Below are 22,137 nucleotides of genomic sequence, written 5' to 3' on the forward strand. Positions count from 1 at the left end.
AATATTGAAGTTTAAATTTAACAGGGGAAATAACATACTTGGTCCCGTTAGTTTTGGGGGATTTAAATTTTGGTACTTATTTTTTATTTGGCTATAGTTCTAACACTTATTCTATCCTTTGGTGAAACTATAGGAAAAATTACCAAAAAAGTCATAAACCTATTTTTTTGGGGACAATTTAAATCTGTTACGCATGTGCTTATTTAATCCTAAACCTTTTGATAAATTGACAATGTAGTTCTTGCCAATTTTGACCAGAAAATGCTAACGTGGCGGTTCAGCCAACGCCGATCATCCTATGTGGCATATCGGAACTGATGTGGATATATTTTTTTTTTTCTGTATTTTTTTCATTTTTTTCCTTTTTTCTTTTTTTTATTTCTTTTTCTTTCTTTTATCATTTTTCTGTTTTTTCTTCCCTTTTTGCAGTTGGTCGATCTTCGGCGATGGCTGGACATCGACAATGCCCGGAGAGGTCTGGGCGAGGGTCTTCGGGCCCTTGCCGGCAGCCCTCGTCGGCCGCAATAAACAAAAGAAAAGAAAAGAGGAAAGAAAAAAAATAATTGCAAAAATTATCTACGTTAATGGTGGCGATGCCATGTGGGACACCTGGTGTCCATGTCAGTGCTTTCTAGTTAAAATTAGCCGGATTGACTATATTGACAAATTGTCAAAAGGTTTAATACTTAATTGGCCAAATTAAAATGTTTAAAATCAAATTGGCACAAGTTTAATAAGTTTATGACTTTTTGGGTAATTTTCCTCAATATAATAAAAAACTGTTGAGTCAGCACCGGCTATTGACACATTGCACGTTCATGTACAAATTCTAAAATTTCACTTTTTGTCGTCGTACGTACTTTTAGAAATGATCAATCTTAGTCTCCAATGCATTGTTTTATTGAGAAATTAGTCCCTCTATCATTTTTCAACAAAAATATATTTGGGTTTATTGATTTTCCATTTGAAATTACGTAAATATGTCACATCAACACACGACTTTTGATTAGCGAATCCTATGTATAATAAGTGCGCCCAATTTGATAGAACAGCCTCATTAGGAATATTTCTACTATCTTCAACGATGACATTCTCAATTTCAATTCAAATCCATATTGTCTTGTCTATTACTATTACTGGAAAAGCATAAATAACTTTTAGTTACTCTAACCACGGTTTAACCCGTTATCTAATAGACGAAATACTTTGGACAGTTTATGAGATTTGAGAATTCCTTTGATTCGATTTTAACCCTTGAATTATTAATGATAAAACCATCAATGCCAACTGTAAAGTCTTGTACACATACATATCATGCATTAGATGTTCATCATTTAATTCTCACTCAAAATTGAAATGAAAAAAAATCGCCCTCAAAATATCATCAATCGATGATGGTACGAGGAGTTGAAGGCTGGTATTGTCACGGAAACAAAGTACAAGGACTAAATTTTGGTGCATCGAGGAAGTATAGGGACCCATTGCATAATTTGCAACACAGCAGGTGCCACGTGTTTTCGACATACATTGAACGAAGATATGGCAAAAAAGACTCAAGTCCTTATCAGAGAATAGTATGAAGAGTAGAATTAGGATGGAAAAATGACAGAAATGATCCAATGTGCAATGTGGTCCCTGAACTTTTAATTTGTTCAATGTAGTCCTTGAACTTTAGCCCAATATGCAATATTGTCCTTGAAATTTAATTATTCTAACGTAGTCCCTAAACTTTTAGTACTATTCAATTTAGTCTTTAGACCATATGAAAATGTTCAATTTTGTCCTTTAATTAATTTAAGTTCAGGGACAATATTGAAAAATTTCATAGAGTTCATTGACTAAATTTAACATAAACTAAAAATTTAGGGATCACATTAAATAAATCAAAAGTTCAAGGACGAAAATGCATCTCGCAATAAAGTTCAAGAACTACATTGAACAAATTAAAAGTTCATAGATTACATTACACAACACATATTGAATCTAAGATTAGAGACCATTTATGTCACTATCCCAATTATGATCGAATGAACTGTAAGGATCAAAAGTGAAATTCCTAGAACTTCGGTGAAATGCAATTTCTCCGAGCTTCAAAACAAATTGGAAACGGCTTTCTGATTATGTTAGCAGGAAAAAAAAAAGGAATAATGACACAAACAATCCCTGAACTTTGATTCAATGTGCAATTTGGTCCCTAAATTTTTAATTTGTTCAATATAGTCCCTGAACTTTAACCCAATATTCAATGTGGTCCTTGAACTTTTATTTTGTTCAATGTCATCCCTGAACTTTTGATACATGTTCAATTCAGTCCCTGAACTATATGAAAATGTTCAATATAGTCCCTGAGCTTGAATTAATGGAAAGGACTACATTGAACATTTTTATATAGTTCAAGGACTAAATTGAACATGTACCAAAAGTTCAGAAATAACATTAAACAAATTAAAAATTCAGGGACTACATTGCACGTTGGGTTAAAGTTCATGGACTATATTGAACAAATTAAAAGTTCAGGGACCAAATTGCAAATTGAGTTAAAGTTCAGGAACTATTTATGTCATTTTGCCAAAAAAAAAGTTCGCCGTAGCCAGGTTAGGTTCGGAGCCCGAAGCAAGAGGGGAAAGCCTACGTGGAATTATCATTGGTCCCTATTTTGGTTTATCCATCCTCTCGCAAAAATTGGAAAGAATCGCAAAACGACAAACAGAAGCGAACCTGTAGTACCTACCGATCTACCCATCTGAACGGCTACGACTACTAGGCCCCTCCTTCGCGTGCATGCAAGCTGTCCTAGCCAACCAAAACCAGCCCTCACACGTGTGTCCCGCGTTGCTGACATCTTCTGAAGATCGGTCAGTTTTCCCTTTTTACCCAAGCGGTAAAAAAAAAAATTCGAGAAATTGTGCTCAGACCTTGGAATTTATTCCGCTACTCGATTTCTCAAAGTTGGTGAGCTCATTAGTCTAAAATTTTTTCTCGTCAGCATATAATACGATATGTTACTAGAAAATACATAATTTCGATGTGAACATATGAGCATTGTCAGTACATTGTTTTGATTATGTACGAATCAATTACGTATTACACGAGAGATAATGTATTTGACTCGGGGATTTGGTCTGGAGATGCAAATTGTAAATTTTGAAAACTTAGGATGCAAATTGATATCGGAACGAAAAGTGGAGATGTTTTTAGAAATTTTACCAAATACTATATTAGATATATTTGGTAAAGCATGCATAAGTTTTCACCTCGGTTTATAACATTAAAGCATGCATAAGTTTCCACCTCGCTGGCCCTTGCCCCGGCCGGTTGCCGAGGTCTGGTGACCGGTGGGAGGTAGAAGGAAGTGAAGAAGGAAAAATAAAAGAAATAGAAATTAGGAAAAGAAAAAATATGGAAAAGGAAAATAAATAATAATAATAATAATAATTTTAAAAATATTAAAATATTAATAAAATTGTCTACGTCAACGCTGGTCAGTCAAAATTAGCCAAATGGACTAAATTGACACAAATGTAAAAATTTTATGTGACTCGATTGACAAAAAAAAATAGAGTTTTAAGATTGAATTGACATAATTGTAATATGCTTAAGACTGTTTTGGTAAATTAGTTGCATGAGCAGCTTTTGTGAGGCCTTTCAATGTCTAATACCAAGCTCGATCCCGATCACTTGGTCCAGGTTTTATCATGGAGCTTGTCCAAATTACTCAATCATAGCATCGGTAGGTCTAACTAGGGGTGTAAGCGAGTCGAGTCAAGCCGATATAGTGCAAAACTGAAGCTCGACTTGACTTAGATAGTCCACGCGCAAAACTCAAATTGAATTCGATCGAGAATTTAAATTTCCGCTCATGTTCAAATCGATTAGAAAATCAAAATATATATGGCTTGAGCTCAAACTTGAAAAAGCTCGAGTACGATTTTGAGGATATAAATGTCTATCTTGAATTAGTAAATGATAATTAAAAAGAATAGAAGTTCGATCATGTTCGATTTGACCAGCGACTTTGTCGAGTTAATAATTGTGAGCTCGAATTCGATCCAATTAAACAAGTTGATCTCAAATAGTTTTCGAGTCAAGCGTCAGTCACTCATGAAAAGTTCGATTCAGTTTCACCCCTAGGTCTAACTTAGGAAGCAACATGAGCACAACCTGATTGCATTAGTCAATTCGACACTCGAAAACGTTCTCAGGATCAGCTCTAGTTGCTCCTTCAGCTTGACCGACCCCATCGGTTTTCCTATAATCAAGTCCAGGTTAGGCTTGGCAAGGCTCTTTATGTCCAACAGCAAGCTCGATCACAACCGCCCGGCCTCGATTGTTTCAGCAGGGGCCACCACGGTGAGCACGTCGGGACTCATCCTCTTGCATCGCTCGGGCACAACACGTATGCGACCGTAAAACGCTCTTCGCATTAGATCGAATCGGCCCCCTCCAGATCAGACGCTCGCGGGACCCATCAATATCTTTCTATATTAGTTTCTGTACAAAGACGATGAAAGGAAAAGGCATGCACGAAACGAAACGTCATTGTCCCCGAGCAGACTATTGGAGCAGGGTCGGTGGCTATTCTCTCTTGGAGTCCTGCCACTTCACAACGCACAGTCGACCGGGTACGTCCCCTGACGACGAGCCCTCCTCCTTCATTTATTGGTTCTCTCTTTGTCCCACCCACCCATATTCATTTCCTCCTCCCCCAACCCCTGGCATTGGCGACTCCTGTGTACTATCTCTCTCTGTCCCCAAGAATCCCTTCGTTGTAAGTGTTAGGAAAAGAAAATGAGAGATTGAAGCGGGATTTTCTCGCATAGAAGACCCGGATAAAACGAGACCAGATTCATCGGAGGCATCCTTTCTTATGGAGAACAACCTAAGACCCCCTTAACGGACGGCCGTGATATAACCGGCTCCAAAAAAGAATTCCACTGTTTAAGCTCGGTGTTTTCTTCGCTTAAGAATATGAGTCAACGGAAAATATTTTCCTGGTCAACAGAAATCTTATGTTTAAATTCAGGAAAATAATTTCCTCTTTGAAAAAGTTGGAAAACATTTTTCAAAATATGACTAAGTATCGGCGTTTAGACCCGAAACTATACGTTTGGACCTGAGAACCGGCACGGGAACCCCAAAACTGGTTCCCAGGTCCCCAGCGTTTAGGACTAGGTCTCCGGCGCCAAGGGCGGCCCCCAGTGCCCACGTCCAGATTTATGTAGGCTAAGCTCAAAGCCCTAGTGCTTATACCCGATGACCCGACACTTGAGCCCGGGTGCATATAGGCCATGCTCAGGCTTGGGTCTCCGATGCTCGAACTCTAGTCCCCGATACTCAGGCCTAGGTCCACAAAAGCCATGCTCAGGACCTCGGCGCTTGAACTCGGGTCCTTAGTTAATGAAACGTTCATTCTAATAAAATATTTTTTAAAGAAAATTGAATTTTTATTTTTCTTTTTCTTTTTTATTTTCTTTCTTTTTCTTATTGCTTCTTCCTCGGCCAGTTGTCGGCCACGGCGATCGCCGATGACCAGCCATAGACGAGGGACAAGCTCACCCTAGGGTGGCAAGGCTCCACCTTGCCATATCCGGCGAGCTCATCCCTCACCGGCGACAGGCCCATGAACGAAAGAAAAAGAAAGAAAAGGAAAATTATTAAAAAAATTAAAATTTTGAATTTTTTGGTAATTTTCCCCAAGGAAAATCAAATCTATTAAGTGGCGGAAAATATTTTTTAGTTCATTTTCAAGTTTCAACCAAACCCTAGAATATATTGTCATTTTCTTGGAAATGACTTTTTAGAAAACATTTTTCAAAATTGTCATAATTTTCGCGAAACAAACGAAACCTAAAACATCGGGCCGTCCACAAATGCGCTATGCAATATAAGACATATTGTAAAGGGAACATTAGCAACAGTAACCATGGCGATCTAGCTTGGTATGTGTGAAGAAGGTGTGAGCTAATCGGTAGTTTCGAAACTACAATGTCCACGACCAATCTGCACACATCATGTCCCACAAAGACATCTTTCTTATGCGCATTATTGTCGGATCGGGAATAGAGAAATGGACGGGTGCGAATTTATCGGTCGGGTGCGAATTAATCGGTCAGCAAAGGGCTCCAGCTAGCTATACCCGAAAGCATTTAAATCGCCACGTACCAATAATGACAAAGTGAAATCAAAGTTTCGACGGCTGCTAGGACCACGATGTCTCCGGTTGTCGATGCCATGTTGAATTGGAGGTACAGTATCAATTATTCCGACATACAACTATAGATGTATAGGACTAATTATTATGGTTTTGTATTTACTATCGCAGGGCACCCAACGCTAGGGACCTAGGAAATCTATATGTTGTTGTGCATTCTCCGGAACATTTGTTTTGCTATAATTAGGATATAAGAATGGTAAATTATTGTTTATCTTTGCTAAGAAACGTGCTAGGATCTTCATACCCTCAGTTCTTTTCCAGAAGTTCATAAGCTATCGTTAACATTCGATGACTAGTCGTACGGTCGTGATCTATATGGGTCTCTTTTAATTTCCTTGTAGGGAAGGGATTGGATGTTAATCAATTCATGGGGTTCAATAAACGAGATTGCGACCCATTGCATTAAATGGGATCACATGACCAAAACCATTTCTGCCACGCATTTACATTTCAATTAGGACGTGCTAGGATACTTTGGGGGCTAAATTGAGCACATTTACTCTCTCCAGATTGCGAGATTCTAAAGCATGCAACGGGATTTCACCATATCTCAATATGGTTTTTCCTAACTCGTTCTAATGTTAATTTAGGCTCGTCCGGTGTCGAGCATAACCTCCAAGGAGTCAATTAGCTCGAAATTATCGAGCACAATTGCCTATTCTAAAAATTAATGCTATTAAAGTAAGATGCACGCAAACCAATAAAACATGTCTCTAGGGAGAAAGATATTTTAAGCTAAAGTGGTATAAAGAAAAAGGACTTTTAAAAGTACGAAAAGTGATATGAATAACTGAAATCAAAATGTTGAAATTGAATGCGCAACCGTTTGTTTTAAAAGTATAAGCTGTTAAAGTATCATGTCTTTCGCATTCTACAACTCAACACTCGCAATCCTTCAATTGCTTGAATTCACGCCTTATTCTTGTTTCGCTCAATCCTACTCGAGCCATTGGAACCCAACCATTTATATATGCATACCCAATCCCATTTCAGAGTCGTTGCCAATCGATAACACCAAACCAGTATCAAGAAAGAGCAACTTTTCCAGTAACAATCACACTGCGTATGTGGCGTTGTAACGGGACAACTAATCGTCGTAAAACGTTGCGAAGACTCGAAAATCTCAGTCTGCGGTAACACAAATCTACGAGCGGACGCATGTTAAGACGCTTGACAAGCAGTAACGAGCACGACGAAGACACAGCAGGTCCCTGTAAATGACTAATGAGATTCTGATCAATTGCGTGATACGTAATCGCGCTTCGTCTGCGAACTCTTAACCAACCCCATGCAAATTAGCAAAACCGACCGAACGGACAAATTAAACAAAAAGGAAAAACGCTGGAATCGATGATGGACTCTGCAGGTCTCGAGACTAGTGAAAATTTATTGTTTACAGTAGGGGTGGGGGGGAAGAAGAAGGAGACGTTGTTGCTCTCTCTTCTTGCAGAAAGCTAGGGTTTGTAGGCTGATGCAATATGCAAAACCTACATATTTTTAATTGGTTTTTTCGATACATTTTTAATGGGCATGATGGGAAATGCCCCAGAAAAAGAAAGAAAAAGAGAAGATAATCGAGGGGGCTAGATTCTTGCAGTCGTTTTATCTTCTTTCTTTTGCTTTTACTTTCGTCAAGTCGCTGTTGAAGCACGAAGCTTTTGCAATTATTAAGTGATGATAAACCATACGTGCAACGCCGGCGGAATCAGATTCTGATATTAATGGCGCACAGAAAAAGGTCAGATGCATACAGACATGCACGTAAGCCTCGCTTTAACGTGCAATTATTTTCTTCAAAGTAATTTACCCCCCTCCCCCTTTTTTTCTAATTAATGTCGTTTCAAGATAATTCCCTTTTGATTGTTGACGTTTATCCCAAATGAAAATCTCCATTTTGAATGTTCATATTCATCGTAAATAAAACATACCATTGTAGCAAAAGTTAACCTTTTTTTTTTTGTTGTGCTATCGATGTTATGTGAATAAGTTTTTCAGGTGAAATTATTCATCGTAAAGAAAATTATTTAGTGTACTAATCAACCAATGATGAGCTCTAATTTTGTAGATAAGGTAAACTTGATGGAAAGTGAAAATTTCCTTATATCTTGCTTAAAGAGAGTTTAGTGGCTTAAGCACTTGCAGTATCTTATACTTTGTTTGCAAAACCCTTTTCCAAAGGATAAATCATAATGTCAATTGATTAATTAGATACCCATTAATATATATTAAGTAATTGTGGGGTCTGACAAATAGCTCACTTTCTACTTCTTGTTCTTATTTTTTCGACCATTTTATTTTCCTTTCTGCTATTTTTCGCGGATTATTTCGCACTCTCACTCTCCTGTTATACCTTATGTCAACGCCCAATTTGACCAGCAAATACGATGGAACAGAGGGATATTAGCTTCTCGTGTGCTTCGTCTCTCAACAGGAGAATTGCTACAGTGAAGACAGGCGGAAGGATAAATGGTATTTCCCAGAGAAGAATGGTATCCTGGAAGCTTTTCAACTAGCAGCAGACCATAAACAATCAATTGGGTTACATCCACCGAATGAGAAGAGACTTTGCAGAAGCTCAAAGATCTGGCAATCTCGTGAATGACTATAAACAATATACAAATAATCAGCTTTTTCGTCAGAAATATATGGTTATTTGCTGTGTAGAGAACGAGAATTTGGAGAGGAAATGCAGCGTTCAGAGAGCTTATAAGCTCAACTAAGCACACACAACCACGCATGTCTGCATTTACTGCATCTTATCCTCTCCCCAATCACACAACTCGTTTCCCTTTATGAATACATTTTTTTAGTTTCTCTTTAGTACGGAAGTTTCACATGAGTGCTTCTGAAAGAAGAAAAAAGAACTTTTTTGATAATCATCTTGGAATATTTTATTTTTTAGACTAACAAAATAGGTAAACGACTGGTTCAAACCTTTGTTTCTATGCATAGACGCAGACAGTTAATTCGCTACAAAATCCATCACTTTTTTTATGCACGCGTGACTCAGAGTACACATCTACAAAATTTAGTATTAATTTAAGAAAAAGGAAGCTTAACACTAAGTATTAACATGTCACGAAGAGAAACTATTCAACGGCGTAACACGAGTATCAAAACAAAGCTGAACCGTCAGATCTTGTGAGATATACAGTAAATCCACGTGAAATTAACTATTTTTAATGGTCCAGAGATTCAATTTGTAATAAATACACACTCGTGTAGCAATTTTATTTTTAATATTGCGAACGATCAATTTTAACTTTATTTTACCTAGCTATTACATCACGCACTGCAAAACACTTCCCTTTCATCTTCCCCCTTCGACTTCAGTGCTCCTGCCTATATAGCTCCCCGAGAAACGCACCATCGTTTACCCTTCATTCATTCATCCAAGAAATCTCTCTCTCTCTCTCTCTCTCTCTCTCTCTCTCTCTCTCTCTCTCTCTCTCTCTCTCTCTCTCTCTCTCGATCTCGATCCCTGTCTCTATCGAACACACACACACACACAGAGTCGGTATGCTGGGAATGGAGGATTTGCTGCGTGAGCTGAGCGGAGAAGAAGGGAACGAGCAAGGGCTACCGCCAGGTTTCAGGTTCCACCCCACTGACGAAGAGCTCATCACCTTCTACTTGGCTTCCAAGGTCTTCAATGGCGCTTTCTCTGGCTTCGACATCGCCGAGGTCGACCTCAACCGATGCGAACCCTGGGATCTCCCTGGTACTTGCATACATAAATACCTATCATTTGCTTTTCCCTCTCAGCTCTTTGGGTTAGTATACCTAGGAAAGAAAATCAGCATTTGCAGATATAATCTGTACATAAAGTCTCTGCTAGAGATCGGTAATTAACTGGTTTTCAGATGAAAAGTGTCTGTCGACAGTAGTCTAGTTGAGTCATCAATGTAGCAGATCGTTGTATATACCTGGGATCAGAGAGAGCTTAAAAGGGAACGCAGTTTGCGCCTAGAAAAACGAAGAGGCCAATGGACGCACAAAACACCAAGCTATTGCATTAATTTCGTCAGGGTTGCTAACTAGAGATGTTCCTACAGCAGTAATTGCTATCGCTCTTAATTTGCTACTAGGTCTCAGCATGCATCCCCATGCAAATAAAAGTTAGTAGTTTTACTTGCAATAAACCCTGGAAGATGAAGTCAGCATCTCCACATCAATGAGATTTTTGTTTTGCTTTATTATTCAAACCATTAGCTTCCACTTAGTGAATTTGTAATCTTCAAGCCTAAAGATGAAAATAAATTTTTGGCAAGGACATTTCTCCACCTTCCTCATTTATGGACTTGACTCATCCCCCTCATATGCCTTAGCTACTAACATTACTATCACTATGAGATCGTTAATTATTAGTTTCGTTTCTTTTCTTGAAAATACCATATTACTAGTTACGAGAGACTGCTGCACTAACGTTTTAGGGCCTCTAAGAAAGTCGATAAACTCTGGATGAATATGTAGTGATCATGTTCGCACACCAAATAACTTATTATTGAGCTTATTTTTATTTTTTGCCAAATGTGGTGGTGCGCTACTAAATTTATATACATTACTAGCAATATGGAGAATTTGCTAATGTCAATCACTTATTATTCTGATGATTCATGCTTCAAAAACTGATCAGACATCATAATTTGTTCTATAACTCACGGTGTCCATGTTGTGTGAAGTGTGAACCTATTTGTTTCTTAATGACGTCGAATGTTCGAGCCTCTTAACATTTCGTGAACACTCGACCTATCAGAGGTGGCAAAGATGGGGGAGAGAGAGTGGTACTTCTTCAGCCTTCGAGACCGCAAGTACCCGACGGGGCTCCGGACAAACCGGGCCACCGGCGCCGGCTACTGGAAAGCCACGGGAAAGGACCGCGAGGTCCACAGTGCCGCCACCGGGGCACTCCTCGGCATGAAGAAGACGCTCGTCTTCTACAGAGGCCGAGCCCCCCGCGGCGAGAAAACCAAGTGGGTCATGCACGAGTACCGCCTCGACGGCCATTTCTCCTGCCGTCACACGTGCAAGGTACGACAGACCCTCCCCTCCTCGCACGTGCGGCCGTGTGGATCCAGTTATGATTTTTTCGCTCTTTCTATGTTTGTCCTTTTCTGGGTTGACTTGTTGTGTGAATTGATAATCAACAATGAATTGATGGGTTTCACAATCTTTCACCCCCTCGGGGGATTTCGGATTTGATATGATGGGTCTTGGTTTTCACAAACCCACAGGGACAATCTTCTGTTGTTTCTTTTACCCTAGGTTAAGGAAGTTTTTTACTATACAGTAGCTTAATGAGTTTTGACAATAAGTGAGACGAAATTTTGTTGATGTGGACACCGAAAACACCTTGCAATTTTCTAAGGAGCAACTATCAGGGAGCGCTAACGAAAGCCATACGTGCATATTTCAATTAAAGAGAAGAAGTCAGTTTTACATGCGTGTTAACATTATATTGCTCAAATTTGGAAAAGTTACCTTTTAAGAATGGCGGGGAAGCAAATGAAATTCTTCATTGGCAATTTGTATTCGTATGATAGGAATTAATTTATGAAGTGGGAGTTGTCTTTTTGTCCCATTTCGGCAGGATGAATGGGTCATTTGCCGGATATTTCACAAGACAGTGGAGAAGAAGAGCCTGCTCTTCCAAGGTCAAAATTACATGCTTGAAGCTTGTTGTTCACCCCCTAGCACTGGTTCTTTGCCTCAGCTTCTTGAAACCCCAATTACATCAACGCCACCACCGAACCCTCTACTGGAGCATCAATCTCAGGCCAATAATTACCAAAACCAAACCCAACCTTTTCTGATTCACCAAAGAGACACTGATCTCAAAACCCTAATGAACAACCCATTTGTCCCACTAATGCCCGATCTTCAAGCACCCTCGTTTTCACCCACAATCACCGTCACCACCCACAGAGACTCGTACAACAACACAGACACCAAAAACATCATCGTCACCCCATCCCTAGTCTCACCATCATCGATGCTCTTCAAGTCCCTCCTCTCACATCAAGACCTTTTCACAGCTACTAATTTGAAGGAACACCAACAGCACACTATGCTCAACCAGTGCAAGACAGACACCAACTTTTCCCATTTCCAGCTAAATGTTGATGATGGTGATGATGCCGATGGCTTGCACAGTGTCGTGGACAAGATTCACCACGTCCCATTTCATCAAAATCACCAAAACCCCGTGCTTTTTGAGATGGACACTCACACCACGACTACATCTTCTGTTCCAAACAATAATAATGCGCCTCATGGCCACACTGTTCATCATGAGATGTCCACGTCAACAATGGCTTTCAACAGGGTCGGGCCGTCCTTTCAGATGCTGGCGGATGCTGCCATCAGAGAATCCTGGCCGTTGGATCCTTGAGAGAGAGAGAGAACTCCAGTATTTCTTTAGCCACTGTTCTCTCTCTCTCTCTCTCTCTCTCTCTCTCTCTCTCTCTCTCTCTCTCTCATGTAATGTAATTTATATAGTTTTTAGAAATTTCATAGTTGTAATCAGAAAAGGGAAATGCGCGGTTGTGATATGGGGAACCTCAAACTTTATGCGTGTGTTTCTCTGTACTGTTCTGCTGCAAAAATGCAAAAACTGCCATCGGGTCACATTGGTCCTACATTGCATATCCATGCACCTAATCTTTGTAGATTTGGGAGATTTCCTGCCACACGTACTGATGGTGGGAGATTTGAGCTTCGGGAGTTAGTAGCAGCGGTGCAGTTTTTCTTGATATTTTTAAAGTAAGCGATCGGTTCTGGTGAGTTTCTTCATGTGGGTGAACATGAATAAATTTGCACAGGTATTTTTGATGTGACGCCAGTGGGTGAGATTGGAGGGATTTTTTTGCCATAAACGGGATGACGTAAAGATTTTAACTGTGATTGAGCATGGGAGGAGCAGGGGGGACCCGCATGTGCATGCATGTGCAGCGATGGACGGCAATGGTGCGGTTCCCGCAGTTCCAATGCGAAGGGCTTTCGGGGAGACGCGAAGGGGGGGGTGGTGGAGGTCCCACGACATGACACGACATCGTTTGGTAAAGCCATGTTGTTGTTGAGGGAAAATTACGAATAAGAGGCATGAAGTAAAGTCCCTCTCCAAAATGGACTTAAAATGGACTTTATCTTAAATTGTCTAAGTTAGTTTCAAATAAGAGTTTGAACTCGTAGGCGGGCGAAATCCTTATCAGTTGGCGAGTTTTCAGCCCCCCAAAATTGAGGCCATTTTGTTCAAAAAAATTCTATGTTGAAAATAACCAAATCCCTAAAAACAAAAAATCCCCAACATCTGTTTCCTTCCGGTGAGCAATTCCTCCGCCACCGCCGCAGTAGTAAAAATCATAAGGAGGGTCTTCATTGACTGGGTTCGAGAGATGGAATTCGAGTCGCGTCGCTACACCGTCAATCCTATAGCTTCGAAGTCCATAGAGAAAATCGAGACCGCGCCTACGAAGCAAAGATCGGAGCCTTCCTCCTCCTCGAAGCAGCCCTCGGTGAAGCGCAAGGTCGAAATGGAGGACTTGAAGGACTCAAATAAGGGGAAGAAGAATGACGTTGCTGAGAATGGGTCCTTTGCAGAGATCTGGGGAGGAGTCGAAGAAGCCGATGTACCAGAGGATATGGGGTTTGGCCGGCCAGCAAATTCAATCCCTTATTTAAGATAAAATCCACCTTTAGCTCTCTTTTGAGAAAATGACATACATAACACGAACAACGTTGATGGAGATAATTTTTGCATTTTTTATAATTTTTTATATTTTTCTCTTTTCTTTTTTTCTTTTTCTAAGCGGCCCTTGCCAGACTTAGTAGAAAAAGCAAAGGAAAAGAAAAAAGAAAAAAATTATGAGGAATTTTGTAAATTAAAAAAAATACAAAAAAATTGTCTACGTCAGAGATTTTCGGTCAAAATTGGCAAATTGTCAAAATATTTAAGACTAAAATAATATCCACACAATAGGTTTATGACTCTCTTTTTAAAATATTCTAAGAAAGAAAGAAAATAAAGCAATTGGTACGTCTACTAATGTCCTCATTCTCGCGGATCTTCAAGGATTTGTCTATTTGCTGCATGTTTCCGGTAATCTTATGTGATGCATGAAGTTCTCAGGGTGCGCGGTCAAACCCTGATAAATCTAATGACGATAAGATACAATAATCTAGTACATGTAACGAGACCGAGAATAAATTAGATATCAGATATATGACACTTGAGAATATAATATAGGAATCACGCTTGTTCTATTGTACTTTCTTTTTTTCTTTTGGGGGTAATTCTATGAATTTGATTGCTACCAAAGAAGAGGGAGGACTACACCCTCCTACTACAAGCCCAATTGAAACAAAACAAAAATTTCAAAGCCCAAATGTCTCCTAAAACCCAATCCAAAAGGAATGCCCTCTTAATCTCAGCCCAGAAGAGCACCACAACTAACTATAGAGAAACCTTCCAAGCTTTCGAGTCTCTTTTGATGCCTAAATCTCTAACCAAAGATGGAATCTACCTTAGTACATTCCCATTGTCTTTGTCAGATAATTGGTTCCATCAAACAGGAAGTTTCCTTCTTGCTTGCAATTCACAATGGAAAATGACAACGACACGTCGTAGTACAAACTATGTTGCTACTGCTAGTACAAACTTCATGAATTCGATCATAGTCGTAGGTAAGAACTTGAATCACGAAAGTGCTAAATCATCCTATATAATAGGATAGTCGTGGCCATCTCCTATCCTTAATATTCGACCCTAGCACGAACTACTATTCGTGGCAGGAGGCCAAGGCTACATCCTAAATATCTTAAGACGAAACGTGTTTGTTCTCAACCCCCAACACGTTGATGTCCGAGAGGCCGCTCCCGGAGAGCGTGGGAGCATCGGTGCCGCCACCGCCTTGGCCGGGCTTGGGCTCGAGATGGCCTTGGGTGCCGTAAGCTTTGTTCTTGTAGTCCTCCAGATCCGTGTATTTCACATAGGGACTGCTTTCCAAGGGAAGAAGCCCTTCTAACGATGCTTTATTTTCTCCACCCTTTTCAGGAGATCGAGTCATTTGCTCGCTGCCACTAGAGCTCATCATCTTCTTGTTTCTCTCGGATTTGAGGTGGCCTCTTTAGTTTGAGAAATGCTCGTGATCTTGTGTCAAGCTACTTATAAGCATGGAAGGAGGATTTCTTTTTCTTTTTCTTTTTCTTTTTTTTGTTCTAATTTGTTATTTTTGCGAGGGGAAGACCTAATTTAGCGAGTGTCAGACTTGTTCAACACCCTTTATTAAACCGAGGGCCATCCTTGTATGTCTCTAGAATCACCAATTTCAAGTGTCGATTGCACCACTCAAAAAATGGATTTTGAACAATTCTTGACCGTGGGTTGGATGCACCATTGTTTCCTTTGAAGTAACAGAAGTCCATTTGAAGAAAGCTCAATCACACTGGATGCACAAAACCAATGTTCATTGTTGCAAACTCTAACGAATTTCTTGATGTACAGTTCTTTTGTGCTTAACCTTTTTTTTTGTCGAACCTTTGTGCTTAACTTAGTATTTAAAATCTCAATGGATTCGTCCTAATCCGTCTCATCATGTGAGCAAAGCAACGGATGTTTACGTGGTAAAAAATTCAGAGAGAGACTCTTTCATTAACTATGGAAACGACCTTTTCATTTTGGAATTGTCCAAGAACATCTTGATTCATCAGGAACCATAAAAATCCCGCTCGTCAGAGAGAAAGAGATCCATAAATTAACTTGCTCGGGGTATTATCCGCTTTGATCCGTCCAATATCGAATTTTGTCCTTTGGCGTACAGGTGGGTATCTTTCCAGTTAGTCACCCATCCTAGGAGTACTTCCATTTGATACGCTTCCAAAATTAAGTATTGCCGTTACATCAAAATGCATTTCTGAGTTTATTCCAATTTTTATATATATATATCTCAGAATCGCTATCGCCATGTTTAGTACATAGTTCGGATCATTTTTGCCTCCTTCGTCATTCTAAAAGCATATCAGGAGCCGCTCCTTGTCTAGATCCTCTGGCTCCGATAACCATTCATCGCCCTCGGTCATTAGAGAGAGAGAGAGAGAGAGAGAGAGAGAGAGAGGCAGCATGCAATGGGAACATAACGAAGAGAGTCCGGACACGAGAGCATGCAAGGCGACAACTTTCTTAGTCTCTCGCTCTCAGACTTACAAAACCAGAAGGTGAGAGCGAAAAAGGTTAGAAGTGGGCATTGGTATGGGAGGTTTTGTTGGAAAACTATGAACTGGAAAGTGGTCAGGAGCAACCGCAATTAATTTCTCTGGGGAAATGCTTGGTTAACGGCACCGTTACATTTGAAAAAGGGACGGTGCCTTCCCAGCCTTCCAATTTCTCAAGGAAACAGGTTAAATTGTTCACCCGGTTTCCTACAAAAATTTGGAAGGAAATTGTCTCCTAATGGGATGACCGTGAGATTCCTTCTATGATAAAAATAAAATAAGGAAAGTGATTAACGTGAAGAAAATCATTAAAATACCTATGACAATACAAAAATTATGATTCGTAACTATTAGCACGATCACTAATTGAGTGACCATGATCAAGAGCTCAAATCGAGCAACCATGGCCTCGAGCTTCTTGGCTCGAAAAGATCTATAGGCCATGATCACTATGAACTTCGTGACTTGAGTCCATGACCGTTGCAAGCTCCTACAAGCTCGAGTGGCTGTGGAGTTCATAAACTTGAGCTTGAACATTTATGGTTGACAGAAGTTGGAGCTTGAGCCCGCGCTATGGTAGTTGTGATGGTACCCCTCTCTATATCTCTTAATTTTGTTTTCATTTATGTTGTTTTATGTGGTGTTTATCTTAATATTCCATGACAACCATATTAAGGTAATGAAGTGATGTCGGTGGAAAATCAGGTCTATGGCTAACCGTTCGGTAAAAAGAATAAACTTTAAAAAAATTGAAAATCCAATATATCTATATTATGTGCGCATTGGGTATTTAGTATGCTTTATTTATGAATTCTTAAATATCATTGATTTTATTTCGGAACAATATTCCACCATCTAAAATTTGCAGTCAATTTCCTCTTGGATTTCCTTTTCTTGAATAATGTCATTAGATTTGTTTCTTTAAATATTTACACAAATGCAAGGCCATGATTTTCTATTCCGGTTGCCCATAGTAGACAAGGTAAAACAAATGGCTCAAGTTGCACCGTTACTTATCAAATGTAACGGTGCCGTTAGCCAAGCATTTCCCATTTCTCCGGGACCTCATTTCTCTTCTTCCTCTTCTTCTTTTCTCTTTCCTTCAGCTGTCTCTTTCTACTCATGCATCGACAGGACAAAACACGCTCTTCCCTTATCCTTCACACATTCACTACTACACCCCAGATGCGAAGTCGCCTGGTTCTCAAGGCCCAGCATTGGCCACACCGATCAGCCATCACGACACATCATCATGCTAATGTTCTCCACCTCAAGACCTTTGAGCCACATAAACTCATCTTATCCTGCCACTCCTTGCTTCAACCTCTAATTGACATCATCGTCGTCCATACCATTCCTCAGTTCAGACCCATCTTTCGCAGCCCTACCACCTTCTCGTCTTGCCCTTTCTCTCATGCTCCAATGGCAGCAGAACACTCGGAAAGGAGGAACTCCAATACCCAACTGCTGGAGGAGCTAGAAACACTCAGCCAATCACTTTACCAGTCCCATGCCTTGGCCAATCGCCGAACCGCCTCCCTCGCGCTCCCCAGGACATCGGTCCCCTCGATCCCTGCCCCCGATGATGTCGCCCCCGGGAAGGTCGAGGACAAGCCAGGGGCACGGCCACGGTCGAGGCGCATGTCCCTGTCGCCCTGGCGCTCGAGACCGAAGCTTGATGACGATGGCGGCGAGCAGAAGGATCAAGCCAGAGTTTCGACTCAGAGAGAGTTGAAGAAGCTGGATGATAAGCCGGGCTCGGTCGAGAAGAAAGGGATTTGGAACTGGAAACCAATTAGAGCTCTGTCGCACATTGGTATGCAGAAACTGAGCTGCTTATTCTCTGTGGAAGTGGTCACTGCACAAGGCCTCCCGGCATCAATGAACGGTCTGCGCCTCTCGGTCTGCGTTAGGAAGAAAGAGACCAAGGAGGGAGCGGTCCACACAATGCCCTCTCGGGTCTCACAGGGAGCTGCCGATTTCGAAGAGACTTTGTTTGTGAAGTGTCATGTGTACTGCACTCCTGGCAATGCAAAGCAGTTAAAATTTGAGCCCCGTCCGTTTTGGATATACATGTTTGGGGTCGATGCCAAAGAGCTTGATTTCGGCAGGAGCTCGGTTGATCTGAGCCAACTGATTCAGGAATCCGTGGAGAAGAATTACGAAGGCACGCGGGTGAGGCAATGGGACATGAGCTTCAATCTATCAGGAAAGGCCAAAGGAGGCGAGCTTGTTTTGAAATTAGGATTCCAGATAATGGAAAAGGATGGAGGAATTGGAATTTACAGTCAGGCCGAAGGATCAAAAGTAGAGAAGTCAAGGAACTTCTCATCTTTTGGCCGCGCGCAGTCGAAGACGTCTTTTAGCATACCGAGCCCGAGGATGCAGAGCCGTTCCGAAGCTTGGACTCCTTCCCAAGTAGGGAAGACTGAGGAAATTCAAGGAATGGATGATCTGAATCTTGACGAGCCGGCCCCAGCTCCTTCGACTTCCTCCTCAGTGCAGAAATCCGAAGAACCTGAAGCAAAGATGGAAGATCTTGATATGCCAGACTTCGAAGTCGTGGACAAAGGAGTTGAGATACAGGACAAAGAAGATACTGGGGGTGCAGAATCTGAAGAAACCGGTGAAGAAAGATCAGCATCGAGCGAGGTTGTTAAGGAAGTTGTACATGACCAGTTGCATATCTCCAGATTAACCGAACTTGACTCAATTGCTCAGCAGATAAAAGCACTCGAATCCATGATAGCAGAAGAGAAGGTGCTGAAAATAGGGGATGAAACAGAGACTGAGTCACAGAGATTGGACGCCGAGGAAGAAACGGTAACGAAGGAGTTTCTTCAGATGCTTGAGGACGAAGAACAAAACGAATATAAGCTGAGCTTACCAGAAATTCCCCCGTTGCAGCTTGAGGGAGACGATGATGCTTCGGAGTCAGAGTCCAAAGTGTACCTCCCGGATCTTGGAAAAGGCTTGGGCTGTGTAGTTCAAACAAGGAATGGAGGTTACCTAGCCGCCATGAATCCCCTTGATGTAGCAGTTGCAAGAAAAGACACTCCCAAGTTAGCAATGCAGATGTCGAAGCCATTGGTTCTTGAATTGCAAAATTCAGCAAGCGGCTTTGAATTATTCCAGAGGATGGTGGCCACGAGCACCGATGAACTGAGCTCTCAATTTATGTCCTTAATGCCCATGGATGAGCTCATTGGAAAGACGGCCGAGCAGATAGCCTTCGAGGGTATAGCTGCCGCGATCATCCAAGGTCGGAATAAGGAAGTTGCCACCTCCAGTGCCGCACGAACAATTGCTGCAGTGAAGACAATGGCTACCGCTATGAGCACAGGAAGGAAAGAGAGAATCTCAACAGGGCTTTGGAATGTGAATGAGAATCCACTTACCGCGGAGGAGATCCTGGCCTTCTCTATGCAAAAGATCGAAGCCATGACGATCAATGCTCTGAAGATTCAAGCCGAAATGGCTGAGGATGAAGCCCTGTTCGACGTCTCTCCGCTTTATGGCAATCAACATCCCCTGACATCTGCTGTCCCTCTCGAGGACTGGGTGAAGTCCAGTGGATCCACGCCTTCAACATCAATAACACTAGCAGTAATTGTTCAGCTGCGTGATCCTTTGCGGCGGTATGAGGCCGTTGGAGGCCCTGTGGTGGTGCTAATTCACGCCATAGAAGCAGAAGTTAAAGGTAATAGGGATGCCAAAGAAAGCAGATACAAAGTGACAAGTTTACATGTTGGAGGGTTGATGGTGAAGACAGGAGGAAAGAAGAACATGTGGGATAGTGAGAAGCAGAGGCTAACAGCCATCCAGTGGTTGGTGGCCTATGGGTTCGGAAAGCCCGGCAAAAAGATGAAGCACGCATCATCCAAGAGCCAAGATATGTTGTGGAGCATCTCCTCGAGAGTAATGGCCAATATGTGGCTCAAACCAATGCGGAATCCAGATGTGAAGTTTGCCAAGTGAGAATTTTGTTATTTTTAAGGAGAGTTGTTTCCCTAGTATCTAGGACATGATCCATGTCTAGGAAGGCAAATGTGTATTCATGAAGATAAGTGGCTTGTGCATAAGACATTAGGAAGGTCGGTTAACTTGTCCTGCCAAATAAGCAGCCTTACATTTGTATTCAGATTAAAGATTGAATAAGAATTGCCAAATAAGAGATTTTGACCAGATCATTGAAGCTATTCTCCAGTTGATGATCTTTAGGATACTGGTGCTACTGCATAAGAGGCATTTATACTTCATCTATAGCTCAGAAAGAATTCCATTTCACGATGAGTACAATGTATCACAGAGCTGTTCAATAACCGGAATATATGACAGAGGAAAGCAATACTATCCCAAAATCTAATTTAGCCGCCATCTCCACTACTGTGCACCGTCGCCTCCAGAAAAAACACTTGTAAACTACCTTCCTTTACTGAAAGGAAGACATCTGCAAGTGCAAACCAAAATGAAATGCATGATTGGGGAGGGCATGAGGATGGGAAATTTCTGAAAACCAAAAACTAACGCTGCTACCCTCCACAGGGTTGGTGGAGTGGTAAGGGCTTTGGGCTTGTGGGTGACTGATCTCAAGTTCGAATCCCTCTGCCCTCCACATTATCACACCCTTGACTGATATGTGGAGGCTAGTCTGTGAGTTTGGCTAGTTCTCTCCCGGTTAGTACTTGGCCGGTTAGACTCTTGTAATGCGGTCGGTGCGGGAGTCCGGGTCATCAAAAAAAAAAAAAAAACTAACACTGCTAGAACTTGAGTCCACTTGAGAGAACTCGAACTTGTTGACAACACAACTGCTAAACCCGGTCAGTGAACATAAGCATCCTTTCCTCTAGAAACCATGGGTTTCCCATTGCATAAGCATCATGTGGTGTCATCAAACTCCAGAAAACAGAGTCCCCTCGGCTCATTTTCTCAGACACCTTGTCCTCCTCTGTATTCAACCAAAATCAGCATAAGTGCACAGCCCACTCACCATCATGTTCCTAGCTAATAAACTCAGACCCCAACAACTGGTATCAATCCTTCTCTTATATGCAAGCCAGGGCACTGTTCAGGTCCAGCTACCGAGTCGAAACCGTTGAACGTTAATCAATAATATTTCGCTGCAAACGATATGTACGTATAGATGCATGTACCTTGGATTTTAAAATCAGAGGAAGTTTGGTAAGCCAGTATTTAATTTGTTGGTGGGCAATTTCCGAGAGATTAACACGACATGTTCATCACGGTAGATATCGACCGGGATTCATAAAATCTTGAAAAACAACACTTTTAGCCCACCCAATGATGCATACAGTACGATGTTTCGCACCGATGCAACTCGAGTTTGGCGTGTGAATACGAATTGCTAGCCCCCATGTATTGAGCTGGACGTACGATTTCTACACGTGTACACAATGACACACAGGGTCCTAAGTATGAACAAGATCTGGACGAGGAGGAAACAGAAGAAAGAGAATCGAACATATTGGAACGTCACGAGATCAAGTGGACGCTGTATACGTGGACGGTGCCAGATCGAGAGGTGAGTGCGTGGTGACCCTTGCGCCAGATATGATTCCCCTGGTTACAAGAAATTAGAGATGCGACATAGATATAACTTTTCTTTTTGCCATAACTATCCATCAAGTCGGTCTATGTTAGGACGACCTGAGGATGATTATGGCCAAGAATCTCCCAATCATTGCACTTGTGTA

General features: G+C 41.3%; 2 protein-coding genes and 1 long non-coding RNA gene across 3 annotated transcripts; all 3 read left to right on the forward strand.

Annotated features, from left to right (window-relative positions):
• Positions 1–9,618: 9,618 nt before the first annotated feature.
• On the forward strand, positions 9,619–12,869 carry LOC115668331 (protein CUP-SHAPED COTYLEDON 3-like). Its single transcript, XM_030589799.2, has 3 exons — positions 9,619–9,935; positions 10,971–11,245; positions 11,805–12,869. Exons 1-3 carry the CDS (start codon positions 9,734–9,736, stop codon positions 12,603–12,605), a joined length of 1,278 nt encoding a protein of 425 aa, XP_030445659.1. The 5' UTR covers positions 9,619–9,733; the 3' UTR covers positions 12,606–12,869.
• A 1,620-nt stretch (positions 12,870–14,489) lies between these two features.
• LOC130137455 (uncharacterized) lies at positions 14,490–15,731 on the forward strand. The gene is made up of 2 exons (XR_008815887.1): positions 14,490–15,159; positions 15,267–15,731. It is a non-coding gene; the product is annotated as an uncharacterized LOC130137455 (long non-coding RNA).
• A 1,801-nt stretch (positions 15,732–17,532) lies between these two features.
• Positions 17,533–20,608, forward strand: LOC115666506 (protein PLASTID MOVEMENT IMPAIRED 1). Its single transcript, XM_030588221.2, has one exon. The coding sequence runs from the start codon at positions 17,546–17,548 to the stop codon at positions 20,399–20,401; it is 2,856 nt and encodes a 951-aa protein (XP_030444081.2). The 5' UTR covers positions 17,533–17,545; the 3' UTR covers positions 20,402–20,608.
• Positions 20,609–22,137: the final 1,529 nt, after the last annotated feature.

Source organism: Syzygium oleosum, unplaced genomic scaffold, assembly GCF_021117445.2.
Source record: "Syzygium oleosum isolate NSW1041296 unplaced genomic scaffold, Sole_v2.1 Sole_v2.02, whole genome shotgun sequence".
Classification (NCBI taxonomy): Eukaryota; Viridiplantae; Streptophyta; class Magnoliopsida; order Myrtales; family Myrtaceae; genus Syzygium; species Syzygium oleosum.

What these genes read in the sequence shown, in the direction of transcription:
- LOC115666506 (XM_030588221.2), top strand. Translation starts at nt 17,546, where the DNA reads ATGCATCGACAGGACAAAACACGCTCTTCCCTTATCCTTCACACATTC.
- LOC115668331 (XM_030589799.2), top strand. Translation starts at nt 9,734, where the DNA reads ATGCTGGGAATGGAGGATTTGCTGCGTGAGCTGAGCGGAGAAGAAGGG. An exon ending in CGAACCCTGGGATCTCCCTG is followed by an intron (nt 9,936 to 10,970) that starts GTACTTGCATAC and finishes TCGACCTATCAG; the next exon opens with AGGTGGCAAAGATGGGGGAG. An exon ending in CCTGCCGTCACACGTGCAAG is followed by an intron (nt 11,246 to 11,804) that starts GTACGACAGACC and finishes CCATTTCGGCAG; the next exon opens with GATGAATGGGTCATTTGCCG.